A 19,265-nucleotide genomic window follows, 5' to 3' on the forward strand; every position below is an offset into this window, starting at 1 on the left:
ATATTTCAGTGTAACTAATTTCCTTGGTAATCTTATGTATCCATTCAAAAGCACTGTCTGAGAAGGGATCCATGACTTCTCATCGGATTGGTAAAGGTTTCCATGCCACAAAGAAGGTTAAGAATCCCTGAGAGGCAGTCTCTGAGTTGCAGGTAATGAGCTCATATCTCTGCTGCCAGAAACCGCAAAGCCTTTGGGGTTTGAACCACAGAGTTCTGATAGGTGTGTGGTATAGGTATTCAGTTAAATTTTTCTGTTGCAACACTGTTAGGTAAATTATCAGACCTTATTTAAGATTAGATAGTGTGAAATAGAGCCATTTTAAAATGGCTGAAATTCTGAAACCTATTGAAAGTTAACTTGAAGTATAATTTCTTAGTCATAGATGAAAAACATTGTATCGTAGGAAAACAGTAGTATCATAATCTCAAATTGCTTAGACCATGGGTTCAGATATTTTTTTGGCAACTCAAAATAGAAAAAATACATTTTATACCATGTTTCAGTTTGTAAAAACGGAAACAAGTTTCATAAAACAGTATTGACCCTTACTATTATATATTCTGTATATTCTATTTCATTTTCTGAAAAGTCCTAGCTTTGACCCTCTAAAACTTATTTTACAGTCCACAATGGTCATGACCTGCAGTCCAGAGAAAGACTCCAAGATATTGTACCAAAAGGATAAGATTATGAAATACATTTAAAATATTTTTTATGTCTGGCATTTCAAACAAAATCCCTTAGGAATTCAAACTTGCCTCTCTAAAAAGAGCATTTTAGAGAAGTGGGTACATGTTTGTACCCTGGGAATAGTCATTAAGATGCTTGTGCCAGGTTCTTTACATTTCTTATCTTTATTAAGGATTTTGGACTTTATCCTAGAACAGAGGAAAGCTAGCCAGTGAAGGATTTTAGGTGGGGTTGGGAGGGGGTATTATGTAAATTAAATTAGATTTGTATTTTTAAAGAAGGTCTCTGAGAACAAAGAGTATGTATACTATTTAGGAAGCCACTGCATTAGCAGATATTGTTAGCTAGGGTGTTGGCAATAGAGATGAAGAGTTATAAATGAATTCTATTGATATTTGAGAGACAAAAACAGCAGAACTTAGTAATGGATTGTATGGTAAGAATTTTTCCAGGAGATTAAGATATAGAAACATCAAGAACAGATTATTTTGGGAGAAGATCGGCTGTGAAGCAGGGGAGGGGTATAGGAATAGGGCAATAATTAGATGTGGAATCGCCGGTGGATTAGTTTGTTTTAATGAGAAAGACTTATGTTTATAAGCTGATGGGAAGGATGCAGTGAAAAGAAGTTGAATATGGAGAGCAGCAAAAATCTGTAGTATAAGGTTTCTGAGAAGGTGGAAGCACATGGAATCCAAACAGAGGTAGTAGGGTTGGCCTACACAAAAGAAAACAATCTTTAAATTTATTTTTTAATGATTTTAAATAATATATTCATGTGGTAAAATTCTAGAAAAGTATGGATGAGACATCTTATTTGTTCTGTAGCCACTCAGTTCCACATCCAATAGGCAACTAAAGTTAATGTTTTTTGTATATCCTTCAAGAGATTTTATACACATGCAAACAAATACAAGTAGTCCTCCTTGACCCCTTTAAACAAAAAGTAGCCCGCAGTACAAAACAATTCTGCATGTTGCTTTTTTTCCCACACTGTATCTTGAAGCTGTTTTCCTATCAGTACATAAAAAGCTTCATTCTTCTCTAGGGCTGCATAGTATTCATTGTGTGTACTGTTATTTATTTAATCAGTTCCCTATTTGATGGACATTTAGGTCATTACCATTCTTTTGTTAGTGCCTCTATTTTAACAAGATGAAAAGACTAACTGGAGATAGGTGCACATGTGAGCAGGACTGTATGTTTGACTCTAAAAGTTAAGTGGTCCAAATGATCTGGATACAGAGAGGTAGGTGGTCCATTTTGGGGCCAGCAGACTGAACTTTAATATTCAGGTTAAAGAGCTGATATGTGGAGACTCACTTGCTCAAATAAGCCGGAATTAAAATACCACATCTAGGGAAATCTGGCCAGGTCAATAAACTAGATGGAGGTAAGGGAGTCAGTCACTAGACCAAAGTTGGAGACAATAACCAGGAAAACTCCTTAAACTACATGTTTGTCAGTCAAAAGTCACTTTCAGAAGTCACCTTTTGATAGTGAAGGATTAAGACTATTTTTTGGTAGCCTCAAATTAGGACCCTCCATTCAAGGTTAGATAGATCTAGCCCATCTGAAGTGAAGGGCAAGGAGTCAAACCAAGATTTCTTTTATCTCTTTGTTTGAAATGTTTCCTTATATTCCTTCAACTGGTTTTTCTGTTCTGTGGCAGCCATCCAAGTTCACAGAAGTGTCTCTTAACCCTTTCATTATTTATTAACTCTTGGGAAGCTGAAAACCATAAGTCCTCTTCCTGGGAAGATGCACAGAATTTTGCATGCAATTTCAAGGGGTTTATGTACCTCCCTTAAGCCCAGATCTCAATTAACAACCTCTCGTCTATCATCTCAAACTTCTGTTCTTACTTTCTTTCATTGCCTTCTTCATTATATCTTGTCTACTGCTGCCAGGTCTCCTATTAAACAGTGATCCCTCAGTGCCAGCTATTTAATATAAAGAACAAAAATTTAAGAACATTTGATGTCCTGTACTCTTGGATATTTGACTGAATGGGTGTGACAGGGTCACACAGCTATTTTGTAACACCACAGTGAGCCATGTTTTCCTGACTTATGGTACACAGCGTGTATCATTGGATTTCATTACATAATTCTAAACTAGAAGTGGTTTGTATACTTTAAAAAGATATAGTGCAATTTAACAATCCTTTTTCTTTGTAGTTTTACAATTTTAAGTATAAAAAACAAAGTTAATTTCCACTGATTTGTATACCTTTGCACTCCAAGTTGCATTGTTGAAACCAAATATTGTTTAGCTAATAGTACCCTACATGCAAGAAACTCAAAAGAATTATGTATGACTGGTTCACTGTATCTTAAAATTGGACTTAATACATACTACAGCATGGACGAAGCTCAAATATATAATGCTCAGTGAAAGAAGCTAGACACCCAAAAAAAAGTCATGTATGTAGTCTGTGATTCCATTTATATGAAATATCTAGAATAGGTAAGTCCATAGAAACAGGCTGGGGAAAAGGAGGAATGGGTGGTAACTACCTAAAGGGTACTGAGTTTTATACTTTTATCCCAAATGCAAATATTTTAAAGTATGTATAATATTACTCTCTAATATTTTTTGCATACTTTTAGTTTTTACTCAGTGTCATTTTACAAGCATTTTCTCATGTTACTGTAGTTTTGAAAGCTCCAATTTTAAAAAACCATTAAATCTATAAATCTATTAAGTCCATATTACTCTCCTATACATTCAGGTTATTTCTTGATATTCCAGGATAAGTTTCTTGATTCTTGATGGTAGTAGGGGTAGAGGAGATGTTGAGATGTGTTTCTCATCTAGAAATTGTACCAGGGGAGCTTTTATGAAAAAGTAGTGTGTTGACAGTTTCAGTTTGAAAATAAGTTGTAAATAGCTGGCTGATGGGTAGATAGCCTTGCTTAGGGCAACTTTACATTTGGGAACATTAGTATCTCTCTAGTAATCTTAACTTTCGTTTTACTTACATTTGTATTAGGAAGCCTTTTTTTTTTTTTTGAGGTTCATTAGCAAAAGGACTTAAGCACTCTGTATTCCATATTCTGCTTACTAGTTAGAGATTTCCTGATGACCTGACCCCTGGAATTGAGCTTGAGGGAGAATCTAAACCTAAACCTGATTTTCTAGTTTAAGACTTGTAGGTGCTGATACTCAGCATAATCTGAGCAGTCTAGTGGACAAGTATCAGCATCTCAGTATTTATTTAATACAGTCTCAAAGTTGAGATCCGAGGTGTCTGTGTCTTAAAGAGGATCACTGTAAAGACAATTATAATTTTTCTTCGTTTTCTATGTTAGGGTATGTTACATGAAACAACATGAACAATTAGAAGGCAAGTATTAAGGATATGGTATTTTTCTTAAATTTTCATTTTCATTAAGACTGGTTGAGCAGTATTTTTTTATGGATCATGCTTTTTAAAAAATTTATTTATTTATTTATTTACTTATTTAGTCTGTGCCAGGTCTTAGTTGTGGCATGCAGGATCTTGAGTTGTGGCATGTGGACTCTTAGTTGTGGCATGCATGCAGGATCTAGTTCCCTGACCAGGGATCGAACCGAGGTCCTCTGCACTGGGAGCATGGAGTCTTACCCACTGGACCACCAGGGAAGTCCCAGGGATACGGTACTGAATGCATAGTCCATTAGAAAATAAGAACCAGCTATGTAGAAGCTTCAGCAGCTGATTTGACTAGAGGACATAGAAAACATACTTGGTCAGAGTAATTTTTTTTTTATGCCTCCTGAAGGGACCACGTTTGCTTAAAATAAGCAGTCTTATAAAATCCTTACTCCTTTAACCTCCTCCCTGAAATATTTCACTAGGCTTCTGGGAAAACTCACATTAAAATATAGGCCTTTTCAAAACAATTTTCAACAGTTGGTGCTGGGACACCTGCATACTCACAAAGAATGAGGTTGGACCCCTTCCTCTCACCATATACAAAAATAAACTCAATGGTTCATATTACCTATACTATAGTTTTAGTAAGAGCTAAAACTATGAAACTCTTAAATATAGATGTCTTCTTGACCTTGGATTAGGTAAAGCCTTCTTAGATATGATACAAAAAGCACAACTGACCAAAAAATAAATTTGGTGGATATCATGAAATTAAACACTTGTGCTTCAAAGGACACCAGCAAAGTGAAAAGACAATCCATAGAATGCAAGAAAGTATTTGCAAATCATCTATCTGATAAGGACTTATGTTCAGGATATATACAGAACTCTTTACAACTCAGTGAAGATAAAAATCCCAGTTTTAAAAAGGAGTAACAGGGCTTCCCTGGTGGCGCAGTGGTTTGAGAGTCCGCCTGCCGATGCAGGGGACACAGGTTCGAGCCCTGGGCCAGAAGGTTCCCACATGCTGCGGAGCAACTAAGCCCGTGCGCTACAACTACTGAGCCTGCGCTCTAGAGCTCCCGAGCCACAACGACTGAAGCCTGTGTGCCTAGAGCCCATGCTCCACAACAAGAGAAGCCACCACAATGGGAGACCCGCGCACTACAACGAAGGGTAGCCCTTGCTCGCCACAACTAGAGAAAACCCACACATAGCAACAAAGACCCAATGCAGCCAAAAATAAAATAAAATTTAAAAATTAAAAAAAAAATTTTTGCAACTGAAGTTCACCAGTTTTCAGAGGGAATTAATTTTTTTTGATGATGTTAGCCCTTCAAAAAATAACCCTTAAAAAGAGGGGGGAAGGTATCTGTTAGAGAACTTAGTGCAGTAAATGCAATAACAGACTTCCTGAGCTCCAAAGACAACGCTTGGCTGCGACAAACATATTCTTTTTGGAATTAACACCTTTTTAAGCTTTTGTCTTTTAACTCCATAAAGGCTGTGTATATCCTGACTCTGGTTTTGCAAAAAATTCTTGGGCTTATTACTGTTAGCTTTCAAGTTGTCATATATTTGAATCTTCCATTTAAGGATGAAAGATAGTTATTGAAATGTATATTCTTATTCTTTGAACTGGTAAAATTCAAAGATAGGATGCTTAAGTGAGAAAAATTCCAGTATTTTTTTGGCTGTAGCAAAGAAGTGGTTCCAACAATAACTCAAGCACTAAGTCAGATTGGATATCTCTAGGCCCACAACTACCCTGGAGATCTGCCCCACTGGTAAGCAATTCTTTGTTAGTAAGTGGGTACCATTTCCCCTCTGGAAACCAGTTTGCTTGATGAGAAGGAAAAGGTGGTCTAATTTAGGTCTCATTCAGTAAAGAAAATAGTGGTGGTGCTTAGGAGACTCTTATTTTAGACAAAATTAACTCAGAGGAAACGTGCTTTATTTTAACGATATACACATGGATTAGAATCAGACAGCTGTCAAGGAATCAAGGCAGCCACTTTCTCCCATTTTTCTTACCCAGAGGCTTCAGGATTTTTCATTTGTGGGCTTTCCTAATGTCTGCTTCACTCAGCATTTCTAATCTGTCTTTAATACAGTTTCCTCAAACCTCAGTTTACACACCTTGTATTTGCTGCTCAATGACCTTTCAGGTCAGTTAATTCAGTTTTCCAATTCTAATTCTCAGAGAAGACAGTCTGTTGATTCATCCTCTCTTCACCAGTCAGGAGGTTGCAAGTCATCAAATGTTGACTAGCCTATGGGTCCACTGGAATGTATGCCTGTCCCAGGAGTTGCCAGGTCATGGGCAATTTAGGGATAGTAGGAGCCATGGGTGAGGTAATCATCTTCTCTTGTTTGCTATATCTCTGTATCCCCCTACTGTAGGGGATTTAGGCTTTGTAAGGACAGACCTCATCTGTCTTGGTCACCACTGTATCTCCTTTGCCTAAAGCAGCATCTGAAATATGGTTGAGTATTCAAGAAATACTGTAATTTGTGCCTAGGCTCAAAATGTGACCTTGATTTCAGTTGTCTTGACCTTTAGATGGATTTATGACTTGCTAATGCTGAGTGCCTGTGGTGATGATGCCTACCAGCTCTCCACCAATTAGGATACTGTATATAATCCTGTATGACAAGTGCTCAGTAAATATTTATGTAATGAATAAAAGAAGCCAACTTTTTCATTTCTTTAAAAAATAAGCAAACAAATAAATGCCAAAACGCCTCCCTGGAAGCAATGCTCTTTTTCCATGCAGATCACTTCGGTTTGATCTCATTAAATAAAACATATCATTTGTCAGTATCATTGATGGGATGCTGGCTTTTTTCCCCTCTATGTATAATTGTTATCCTTTATGGTTCAGGAATTTCATTAATGCTAGTCTTTGGGGTTTTGTTTGTTTGGTTGGTTTGGGGGTTTTTGGTCAAGATTCATTGAACATCAGAGTTAGAATATGCATTGAGATCATTTATTCCAAATCCTCCATTTTATGGCCTTATGTTTCAGTCTGGCAAAATTCAGAAAAAAACATTCCCAGTAGGAAACTGCAGCTGGGGAGGGGGTGGTGCCAGCAGCAGTTTGTAAGGCTGTAAGGAGAAAATCAGAAGAGCTGACTCTTCTGGAGGAAAGGATACAGCTTTTGGTGACAAGCTGCATTCTTTGGCAGTGACTTTATTTTTCCTTCACCACAAACCAGACTTGTACTATTTCCAGCCTCAGCACATTATTTAGGCACTTCCCCACTGCATTGTTTTATTTAGTTTCTGAAATTATATCATATTCCCTAACCTGGGTCCAACTTTTAATGCAGTGCCTTTCAGATAGACAAGTTCACACTTTGATCTGTTTCTTTCTTGACTTGTAAATTCTGAGATTGGGGCCCATTTTATTTTTCACAACATTCATCATTTTATAGATGATACATTATTTATTAACAAACAGTTGGAACGCTTCAGAGATTTTCCTCATCAGAAGGTCAACCTTGCTTTTTTGTGTGACTGACCCTGTCTTTGCCCTTTGCTCTGCCTCAGCACATTTTGTAATCGTTTGTTCCTTGTCTATTCTACCCCTTTCCGTGATGCTGCATTTCTTTTCCTAACACATTTTAATTTAAATTTTTCCCTTTCTTTAAGGCAAATGCTTTTGCTTGGATTCTCTTTGGGGTTTTTTGTTGTTTTTTTGTTTTTTGCATGTAGACGTAGAGAATTAAAGCATTAAAGAGGAAAAAAATGTTTAAATTTACTTGAAATATATTTGCTTCTCTTACTGTGAATCCCCTCTTTCTCAAAATTTAAACTCACAGGGCAGGTACATGTATGTCTCCTATCAACATTGAGAAAATGGTAGTTAGATAAGGCATTTAAGTAGATGCTGGGGATAAAGGGAAAGGGGGAAGAGATGTGTACCTTGGGTGATTAATGATGTCATTATAGGAAGGCCCAGATATTTGAGCCCCTATCGTGGTTGGTACATTTTCTTAGTTATTCCTTATAACATTCTTCTAAGATAGGTATTCTATTCATTTTTCTGATGAGGAACCTTAGGCTTAGAGGTATTAAGTAACTTGCCTATGGTCACATACCTGATAAGTGCCAGAGGCTGAAATTCTATGATATGTCTGTATTCCTTCCACTATACTTTTCTATTATTAACCTAGATAGTGGGCATAGAAATTCTGAGCTTGAGAAGGATTGTAGAAGTAGAAGGAGATAATTAGTTTGATTTTGGACAAATTGAAGTTACTGTGGGATAGAAAGGTAGGTTGAAATTTCAGAGAGGCAACAAACCAGGTTATCACTTGGAGAAGGAATGTTGGTTGTAATTTATATCAGGTTTTCCTTTTTGGTTTTATTGTGGCATAATCCAAATCCTTAGCAAAATTTTCATAGCATGTTTACAAAATCCTGATAAGAATATATGACATGGATTACAGGAACATGAGTGCTTTGATTTAAATCATTCAGTTATCCAGTAATGCTTGAATCCCTACTATGTGAAAGATACTGTGCTAGGTAAATAGTATATATTGGTGAGCAAAACAGACATAATCCCTACCTTTATCAAGCTTATAGTCTAGTGGTGAAGGAATACATTAGTAAAATAGTCACGCAATCACCTTTTTAGCCCAGAGACAAAATACTTCATGAATCATATTCATAGGCATAGAGATAGAGGTGAGGGCAGCCGACTGAACCACCCTTGAAGGTTGCCAGCATTTATATTAATTAGCAATTTACTACATTGGTGGTTTAGATTTTCATAAACCCATTCATTTTGTACTAAGTGCCCTTGTACATTGTAAATGATTAATTTGTAAACGTTATTTTCCACAGGTCTTCAAAGTCATATTTAGTGTTCACTTTTTGGAGGGATTGGTGGAGATACTATTATTATCAGTCATTCTTAAAGAATATACTTAGCAAAGCAAAAACAACTGTAATTCCAGTGTTATAGCATGTATACTAACTTTAATAAGTATAGAAACACTGAAATGAGAAGGAACACGGGAGTAAGTTAATGGGTGACTATTTTTAGCTATTAGTAGATAACATTTTTAGTAGGTCATTTATTCATCTATCCATTCAGTGAGGAGCAAAAACAGACACAATTTTTATCATTGATCTTACAGTCTGGTGGGAAAGACAACATTTAAATTACTATAACTAAATATAAAATTACAAATATGACAGATGCTATGAAGGAAAGTTACTTGTTGTGTAAGAGCCTATAATAGAGGAGAATGGTTAGTTAGGGAAGATTTCTGAAAAAATAGAAGTTGAACTGAGCTCAGAAGGAAGAAAAAAAGAGGTATTTAAGCAGAGAGATGGTGGAGGAGAGTGTTTCATGCAGAGAATACAGCAGGTGCTATGACTTCACATAAGAGAGATCATGCTTCTTTAAATATCTGAAAGAAGGCCAGTGGGGCTAGAAAGCAGTGAGTGAGTTGTTAGATGAGGAAGGAGAGGGTGAGTGGTAGGTAGGTAGGTGTCCAGACTATGCAGGGCTTTGGAGGTCTTCTTAAGGACTTTGGACTTCATCCTAAGAGCAGTGGGAAGCTATTGAAGGAGTTTTAAAGTATGTTGAGGAGGGCATAGGGTTGGATTTGTTTTGGAAAGATTGCTGTAACTTCTGGGTAGAGAACAAATTGAGATTTTCCTAGCTAATATTGTACACCAGGAAAGAAATGGGAACTTAGACTGGAGTATTGGCAATAGACATGGAAAGAAATGAACAGATTCCATCAGCATTTCAATAGAAAATAAATTCACTAGAACCCGGTGATGTATTAAATATAGGAAGGTAAAGGGAAGGGAGGTACCAAGGATGTTTCTGTCTTCCAGAACTAGAAAGGTGGTTGTGTCATTTACTGAGATAGGGAAGAGGACCAGGTTTTGGAGGGGAGTTCATTTTTGGACATCGAATTAGAACTGTCAAAGTAGAGCCTGGAGTTTAAAAGCGAGATCTAGACTGGAATATAAATTTGTGAATCATTTATATCTAGGTGGTAGTTTTAGCTGTCAACATGGATATAGTTTTGATGAAGAGTATAGGGCAGTAGAAGAGACCAGGACAAAAACAGTCACACACTCCAAATATCATCACATCATGAGGTTCTGGGGATTAGAATTTCAGCATAAGAATTTTGGGGGACACAGTTCAGCATATAACCCTTCTATGTCAAAGGTGTTTTTCTCTGTGCTAAATAATAAATGTTCAAAATATTAGTTCCTTCAAACTTGCTTTGAAAAAAGGAATAACAGAAGTACTGTGTAACTGCCATTGTCAAAACACACATTTTTCACAAAGGAGCATTTCTTTTTTTTTTTGTGGCCACACCACACAGCATGTAGGATCTTAGTTCCCCGACCAGGGATCAAACCCATGCCTTCTGCAGTGGAAGTGCGGAGTCTTAACCACTGGACCGCCAGGGAAGTCCACAAAGGAGCATTTCTAATGAACATCACCAAATAAATTGCTTGAAAACAAAGGAGTCAATGCAGGCACTATCCATCACTCTTTTTTTGGATGGGGGAGGCGGGTAAGTGCCAAACCCGAGCCCCGTGCAGTGGAAGCGCAGAGCCCTAACCACTGGACCACCAGGGAATTCCCCCTATCACTCTTAACATTATCTAGAATGATCTTCAGTTCCATTGGAGGATTCATAGTTCTTAGCATATAATTGTAATCATAGCTATGATTTATTACTGCAAAAGACCACAAATCAAAATTGGTAAAGGGAAAAGGCGCATAGGTCCATAGGAAAGGCATAGGCTTCTAAGAGTTCTCTTCTAGTGGAGTCACACGGAATGTGCTTAATTCTCCAGCACTGAATTGTGCCAACATGTTTGAAGTGTTGTCTACCAGGGAAGCCCAAAGTACTGAGCCACTGCCTAACGTATAACAAAATTCTAGACTCCCAGAGGGAAAGCAGGTGTTCAGCACAAATCGTACTGTTCACACAAAGCGTTTAGGCACAGTGAGCCATCAGTTAGGGAGTGTTGAGAACTGCCCCAGAGTCCAGATCTTTTCAACAGTGCTGGTTTTATATCCCCGTCCAATCTTCCATTCAGTGTCTTCTAGCTGACAGGAGAAACAAGTTTACATTTTGCCACCTAGAAATTACCATTGGATCTCTAGTTACTAAATAGTAATTCATACTTACGGTCATTTTTAATAAGTATGATGGGAATTAAAACTAGGTGTGTGTGGTAAGAAGGGTGAGGCTATCTTTAAAATATCAGGAGCTCTTAGTCATTTTCTTCCCTATAGCGGGTTTCTGAAAAGTTGCATATAAACTGAAATTAGAATGGTGAATCACTTAAAATATCTAGAGGGTTTCTTTCATTTAACGAAAATACATCCATAATGTGAACAAGAGATAGGGGTTTTGTTTTTCTATTAATATGCTTCTTCGTAAGGTAGAGCTTTCCTTTTCTGTTCTGCTTTCTGTGTTCCCTGTTCCCATATGTGAACCACAAGACCAAAGAAATCTAGCCTCTTAAAAAGCACATGCCTAGAGACAGTTAAAGTCTTTTTGTTTGTAGTATAGGTCTTTTTGTTTGTAGTAGGTATGTTCAAGGATTAAGGAGTACCTCATTACCCACAGTCTTGTACTAATTGTTCTGCTGACTTCCGTTATGAGTCATATCTTGATGTGGATGGCAGCTCATCAAGACTGGTCAGTTGGTCTGGGACTGAGAATAATGAAAGGTAGTCTAGACTGGAAATCATAATTCAAGGGTTGAAATCTGACCTGGCGGGGGTTACAACAGAGGCCGAAGAGTTTCTTGTATTCAGAGACAAGCCAGAAAGATAGGACCAAAGCCAGGGGCAATAGTAGTTAGCTTCAAGTCTGCAAACCAGAGTCATTTGATGTTGGAGAGAAAGCAGAGGGTTAGAATAACTTACTCACTGCAGGAAGTATCAGAGACTCAAATCTTATAATTTAATTTTTCAGACTGAAAATTCCATATTCATAAATAGCAGTGTTTTAAAAACGGTATTCTTTTGATTCCTAGGATTCTGAGAAGGTACCCCAGGTAGGAGTGGGGGTGTGGGATTCTGTTTTTCTTTCAGCAATAGAATATATTTTATGGGGCGGTTTCAAAATGGATTTGATGTTCTTTGAAATTCTTAAATTTTAGAAGTTTTTGAAATGATAAAACCTTTATTGAAGATGAAAGATCTTTATAACTTTATTAGAAATTCTTTATTTTGATGGCTTTCTTAAAATGTCATTTCAATGTAATATAAATGGACAAGTTCCAAATCATTTAACTTGGAGAATCTCCTTCCTATCCAGCAACCAAGCATGATGTAGTGGAAATTACCAGCTTAAAAGGGAGACCAGAATTCTAATTCCAACATTGTCAGTAATTTTGTGACCGTAGGCCAAGCCTGGGCCTATAAAATGAGAGAGTTGTTCTTAAGTGAATTTCTAAGATTCTTTTTTGACAAGTTTTACTTACCTCTGTCATAGTCTAGTCCATTTCTTCTTTTTTTAAAAAAATTGTTTTATTTCATTTTCAGCTTTATTGAGTTATAATTGACATACAAAATTGAAAATTCAGTCCATTTCTTAAACGTTGCAATGCTTTTCTATAGTCACATACTAGTAGAGACAGAATAATATTGTAGCAGCTAACATTTATTTAGCTAACATTTATTTAATGAGCTTTTGTATGTGTGTCTCATGCTGTACTGGGACAGCAGTTACAAGTCTCTTTTAATTCTTACAGTAGTCCTGGTACTTTACACATAGAGAAACTGAGTCTAATAGAGGTTAAGTAAATAACTTGCTCAAGTTCTTATGACTGATAAGTACCAGAGCAGGGACAGCCTTTTTGACTCTGAACTATGAAACTTTTCTGCATCGAAAGTTAGCCTCCTAGGTAGAAAACCTTAAAGAGGTGAATTTCTAAACCAGAGGTGCAACAGCCATTTTTATGATCTTTAATAACAGAAGGGTCATGTAACTTTTATATGCACTATAAAGCCTGGTCAACAAAGTTATTTTTCTAGTGCATAAAAGATTCTCTGAGTTTGACCTACAAACTGAAAATTTTTGTATATATACAGACTTGTTTAAAAGGAAATATTTGTTAAAAAAATAACTTTTTATAAAGCAAAAAATTGCCTGTAGTCACAGTGGTGTAGATATATAGGGCTGAAAGAAAGTTTTCATACTGTGCTAAAGAAATGCAGTTTTGGGCTTCCCTGGTGGTGCAGTGGTTGAGAGTCCGCCTGCCGATGCAGGGGACACGGGTTCGTGCCCCGGTCCGGGAAGATCCCACATGCTGTGGAGCGACTGGGCCCGTGAGCCATGGCTGCTGAGCCTGCGTGTCCGGAGCCTGTGCTCCGCAACGGGAGAGGCCACAACAGTGAGAGGCTCGTGTACTGTAAAAAAAAAAAAAAAAAGAAATGCAGTTTTTAATTAGTTAATTAATTAATTTTTGGCTGCATTGGGTCTTCGTTGCTGCGCACGGGCTATCTAGTTGCAGTGAGCAGGAGCTACTCTTCGTTGCGGTGCATGGGCTTCTCATTGCAGTGGCTTCTCTTGTTGCAGAACATGGGCTCTAGGTGCGCAAGCTTCAGTAATTGTGGCACACGGGCTCAGTAGTTGTGGCTCTCAGGCTCTAGAGCACAGGCTCAGTAGTTGTGGCGCATGGGCTTAGTTGCTCCGCAGCATGTGGGATCTTCCCAGACCAGGGCTCGAACCCATGTCCCCTGCATTGACAGGCGGATTCTTAACCACTGCACCACCAGGGAAGTCCTGAAATGCAGCCAGTTTTGTACTTCACTTCCTCTTTGAAAGCTAGAAGAATTGACAGTCTCTTCTCACTTGATGACTGCACTTGTTAAAAGTTTTACTGTATTCTGTATAATCGTCTTAATTCTTTTATAGGTAGACACCTATGTAATTCAGCTGAGGCTAGAGGCAGAGTCTGTCAATATTGGGTGGTAGGGAGGAGGATTGGGGAAAGCTTTAGGTCAACAAGCTGCTAGACGAGGTAGAATTTGGACCAAGGGACCTGCAGGGGATACTAGAGGGGATAGCAAGAACAAAGCCAGTAAGATGGACAAGCATGAAACATAGGAAACAGCTAATTGGGCTGCAGTAATAAACAGCTCTTCGAATGCAGTGTTAATAGTTATAATAGCTACTGTTTATTGAGTTCCTGCCATTCCAAGGTTCACCATCTTTCTCATTTAAGTCCTATAGCAACCATATAAGATAGGGTAACCCAGATAGGTTAAATCACGTCAACATGGTCACTCTGTGAAGTGGCAGAGAGGTGACTTTAACCCAAGGTTATCTGGATCCAAGAACCATATTAATAATAAATCTTCTTTGCATGTAATATGAACTAAATAAATATTTGGATGAAGAATATAGTTCTGATAAGCACTTCACATGCTTGGTTATTATTTCCTAAATCATGAGCTAGAAGTATGAAAGTAACCAGTAATGATTTTATGTGGAAATTCATAAAACATGAAACTTTGAACTACTGACATTTTACCAGAGAATGTAATCTTAATTATTTGATAAAGGATTTACTGTGTTTTGAAATCTTTAATTACAGATTTGTTCTGAATCTCAGAGAAGAGAAATATTTAAAGTCTTTTTTTTTTTTTTTTTTTTTTTTTTTTTTTTTTTTTTTTTTTTTTTTTTGCGTTACATGGGCCTCTCACTGTTGTGGCCTCTCCCGTTGCGGAGCACAGGCTCCGGACGCGCAGGCTCAATGGCCATGGCTCACGGGCCCAGCCGCTCCGCGGCATGTGGGATCTTCCCAGACCGGGGCATGAACCCGTGTCCCCTGCATCGGCAGGCGGACTCTCAACCACTGCGCCACCAGGGAAGCCCTATTTAAAGTCTTAAGTTGAACTGCCTTTGATAAGAAACTCAATAATAACTACTGTCAGAAAAGGGGTTTATAAGAATAAGGCTAATTTAAAGGGACATAATGGTATCTTTAAGCGACATTGTAGTGAAGTGCCTTTTTCCTTGAATTAGATATTTCAGTATTTGAGCCTACTTTATATGTATCTGAGACTTTCCCCTAAAATTTCTCTTTGAAAAGGATATTTATACTTGAGCCCTTATGAAGTCTCTAATTATGGGTGCATTCTTTTTTCTTTCTTTTTTTAAATTAGTTTCTGCTTTATAACAAAGTGAATCAGTTATACATATACATCTGTTCCCATATCCCTTCCCTCTTGCGTCTCCCTCCCTCCCACCCTCCCTATCCCACCCCTCCAGGCGGTCACCAAGCACCGAGCTGATCTCCCTGTGCTATGTGGCTGCTTCCCACTATCTATCTACCTTACGTTTGGTAGTGTATATATGTCCATGCCTCTCTCTCGCTTTGTCACAGCTTATGGGTGCATTCTTAATTATTTTATTTTGAACCCCAGAAGCCATTGGCTCAAAACAGCTTCAACTGATGCTAGTTCTGAATGCTTATGGAGGTTATTTCACAGAATTTTTTTTTAAAGCTTAACACAAATTTATCAATTATTCCTGGAGACATAATCTCATACTTGCAAATATTGGCTGTCATTGTAAATGAGTGCTTAAATTGTAGAAATTATGAGTGATCGTACAGGATGAATGAAAATAACATTTTCTAGTGTAATGTGATTAGGTAGTTGTGATTTAACATAAATTTTCCCATGGAAACATCATACATGGATTGAAAGTGTTATGGTTCAGTTTATGCAGTAGAGATGTTGTCTGAAACACCATATTAGGTGGCTCAAAAATGGTTTTAGCCACAATGAAATCATTAGGTCAGAGATGCACTGTTTCCCTCGTATTCATTGAGGTCTCTTCCCAAATGTCTCATCAGAGAGATTTTTTTCTGAGTATCTTACCTAAAGTAGCATTCAATCTAGGAACCTGATTTTGTTTACTCTTCATTCCCCATCACCTCGCACATAATAGATACTCAAGTATCTGTTGAAAGACTGTATAGAGTGTGAATAAAGTTATCTCATAAATATGAGTAGGAAAAAAAAGCAATACAGTTGACCCTTGAACAACACAGGTTTGGACTGCATGGGTCCACTTATACACAGATTTTTTTTTTCAACAAATACATACTACAGTACTACATGATCCATGGTTGGTTGAGTCCTTGGATGTGTATTCCATTTGGAAGGAAGGTGGCCTCATTTGGCTCACTGGATTATCATATCTAAATATGTATCCAAAAGCCTAAAAGAAATTTTACAGAAGTTTATTGCAATAATGTCCAGTCTTTCCAAATAAATAATAAATTAATGTTAAGATTGTTGTCTGTATGGAAAGAAAAAGTTTGAAAATAAGAGGAATCTACAGTGGCCAATTCTAATGTAAATAATGATACTGAGGCCACAAAACTCCATTGTGGCCTACAGAATATTGAATACAGTCCATTTGGTTAATTAATTAGTTACATTGATTTATCTTTTTGTGTATCAGGAATGAATATGTCTGTGTTATATGGTTTTCCTGTAGAAATACTTGAAGTAACATTCCATTCCAGTTTTTCTGTAAAGCTGTGTTTCAGTATCCTTTAAACGTAGGTCAGATATGCTAAAGTTAAGGCAGGGTAAAACAGAATCTCATGCTACTGCATACTTTTCCAGTCTCCTTCTCCCCAAGGCCCCCTCCCCCAGCCAGAAAAGGAAGAAACAAAAGGAAAACACTACCCCAGAAAACAAATTCTTAAAAAATAATTCTTTTCTCCATTTTAAAAAATTTAGGAACAAGTTCCAGTTCCGGTCTATCATCCAACACCTAGCCAGACTCGCCTAGCAACTCAGCTGACTGAAGAGGAACAAATTAGGATAGCTCAAAGAATAGGCCTTATACAGCATCTGCCTAAAGGAGTTTATGACCCTGGAAGAGATGGATCAGAAAAAAAGATCCGGGAGTAAGTTTTAATTTATACATATTTCAAAGATCTATCTTCAGGGATCTGATTTTTAAAAATACTCTCCTGCATTTTGGAAGTCAGATGTTTAATCAGTTCTTACAAGGAAATGTTTAGATGTAGCAATTAAGAAGAATTTTCATGTAAAAATAGCTAAGAAATAAATGATGGTGTGAATTCTGACCATTTTATATGTTGCCTCTGTCCATTTGGATGACAGTTAATGTCCGTTAAAAATGATTTACCTGTGTAATAACTGTGAACTAGTACCAGCATTGCTGGTGGCCTAATCAGTTGGGAAAGCCATTTGGCCAGATGTCAAGGACTGGCCAAATGGATATCAAGGATCTAAACCCTTTGAAACAGTTAATTCTAGAGATCTACCCTAAAATATGTACCTCACTTCAATCCCTAGAGTTTTATGCATAAAGATAGTCACCATAGTTTTATTTAGTGAAAAATAACAGTAGAGGAATACTTTGGTAGGTTATGTAGCCATTAAAATGGTTTGCTAAGGGTTTTAGTGATATGAGGAAAATCTTATCCATTTCTTAACTTGTAGAATAATTGTACTAAGCCTGATTAGTTAAATATAAGGGAGATTTTGTCCTCAGAGCTCATTATTGTCTGAGAATCCCTAATGAGGACAGCCATTCTCCTTTTAGGTTGAGAATGGTCTTTACCAACACAGACATAAAGTAATTTACTATGTTGTGTTTGGCTGTTTGAGCTGTAGCACCATTTAGGGCTAGTACTTAAGATTATAACCTATCTAGAATATTGACTGCTGAATTGGGTTGCTTCTTGAACCTGTAGAAGAGTGCAGTGAGCTTGAAACTGGGGTTATTGAAGAGAACTTTAGCCTGTAGCAGCCTAGTAAGTAGGCTGAAATTAGTGGTTCTGTATTTACATACAGTTATTAAAGTGAAAACTATATGGGCTTACACTAAAAAAGCAGTTCAAATAAAATTAATCTAACATGGTTTCCTACGTACTAAAGCTTCACATTCTCCTTAAGGTTTCTTCTGTAATATGTAGCTGTTTTACAAGTAAAATTCTAGCAGTGGTCTTGATCCCTATGTGATACCTTTCTCTTTGCCCTGTTGATTGCTCTCAAACTCTTCAAATTCCCAAGTGATTGAAATAAGAGATTGTGGCTGTATAACACTTATTAGGAAAAAATTCAATCTGGATGCTTAGGTGGTAGGATGACAGGCAAGCCATTTTCATCTGTTCATATTAACACTGTCTTTGTAATGGGGATTTTAAAGAGTATTCTAGATGGATCACTTCTCTAAAAATGCTTTCTTATTTCTCTCCCTCACCCTCAACAGGTGTGTGATCTGTATGATGGACTTTGTTTACGGGGACCCAATTCGATTTCTGCCGTGCATGCACATCTATCACCTGGACTGTATAGATGACTGGTTGATGAGATCCTTCACGTGCCCCTCCTGCATGGAGCCAGTTGATGCAGCACTGCTTTCGTCCTACGAGACTAATTGAGCCAGGGTCTCTCATCTGACTTCAAGTGAACCATCATTTTTGGTGGTTTTGATCTTTTGTCACTGAGCCCAAAGAGCCAGGGATTAGGAATTAAGATCATGCACAAAAGTCTCCTAAAAATTCCTGCATGGCTGCAGGAATTCCTGAATGGCTGCAGATGTTGGGGAAAAAAAGTATGTGATATTTTAGAAACTTAGGGGGAAAAGTAGGAAGGTATTTTTATGTAAAGCCTTGACCCAGTGTTCAAAAATATAATTGTATTTAGATCTTGTTATTGCTCCAGTACATAGGAATTGTGTAAAGTGTTAAACAGCAGCTGTATGTGTTTAAATTGTGTATGTTGAAGATTAGGAAAAAGATAGTGGTTGTTTTTCCTAAAGGAAATAACTTTCTTCTTCCCCCCACCCAAATTCTTTTCTCAAGTTGCTGGCATTTGGGTCAAGGTTTTATTAAAAGCTACATTTTATAACACTGGCACAAAAAAAGTAGTTTTAAGCTTGTTTGCACAGTTCTTTTTTTCCATTGGAAATGGAATTCATTGCCTTAGGTCTTTTTAAATAGTGTATTATTATCGTTGGGGCTGGCTCTATGCTTGAAAACCAGTTTATTTATAACCTGTTATAAGTGCTATATCTGTTTGCAGTTAGGAAATGCAGAATTCAAAGTGATCTCCTAGCTTGTAAGCAAACTGAGATGCACTATCCCTTTTCTATAAAAAAATGAGTTAATGTGTCAAGAAACCAACTCTAGTAAAGTGGGGTTT

The 19,265-nt window shown here is 37.3% G+C and overlaps 1 protein-coding gene across 1 annotated transcript in view; it reads left to right on the plus strand.

The window, feature by feature from the left end:
* RNF11 (ring finger protein 11) overlaps positions 1-19,038 on the plus strand; it is a 36,691-nt gene extending 17,653 nt beyond the window's left edge. The window contains exons 2-3 of the mRNA XM_079696708.1: positions 16,827-16,996; positions 18,331-19,038. Coding sequence (XP_079552834.1) covers positions 16,827-16,996; positions 18,331-18,502 — 342 coding nt within the window. The 3' untranslated portion in view covers positions 18,503-19,038. The remainder of the gene's footprint in view (positions 1-16,826; positions 16,997-18,330) is intronic.
* Positions 19,039-19,265: the final 227 nt, after the last annotated feature.

Source organism: Hyperoodon ampullatus (assembly GCF_949752795.1).
Source record: "Hyperoodon ampullatus genome assembly, chromosome: 2".
Classification (NCBI taxonomy): domain Eukaryota; kingdom Metazoa; phylum Chordata; class Mammalia; order Artiodactyla; family Ziphiidae; genus Hyperoodon; species Hyperoodon ampullatus.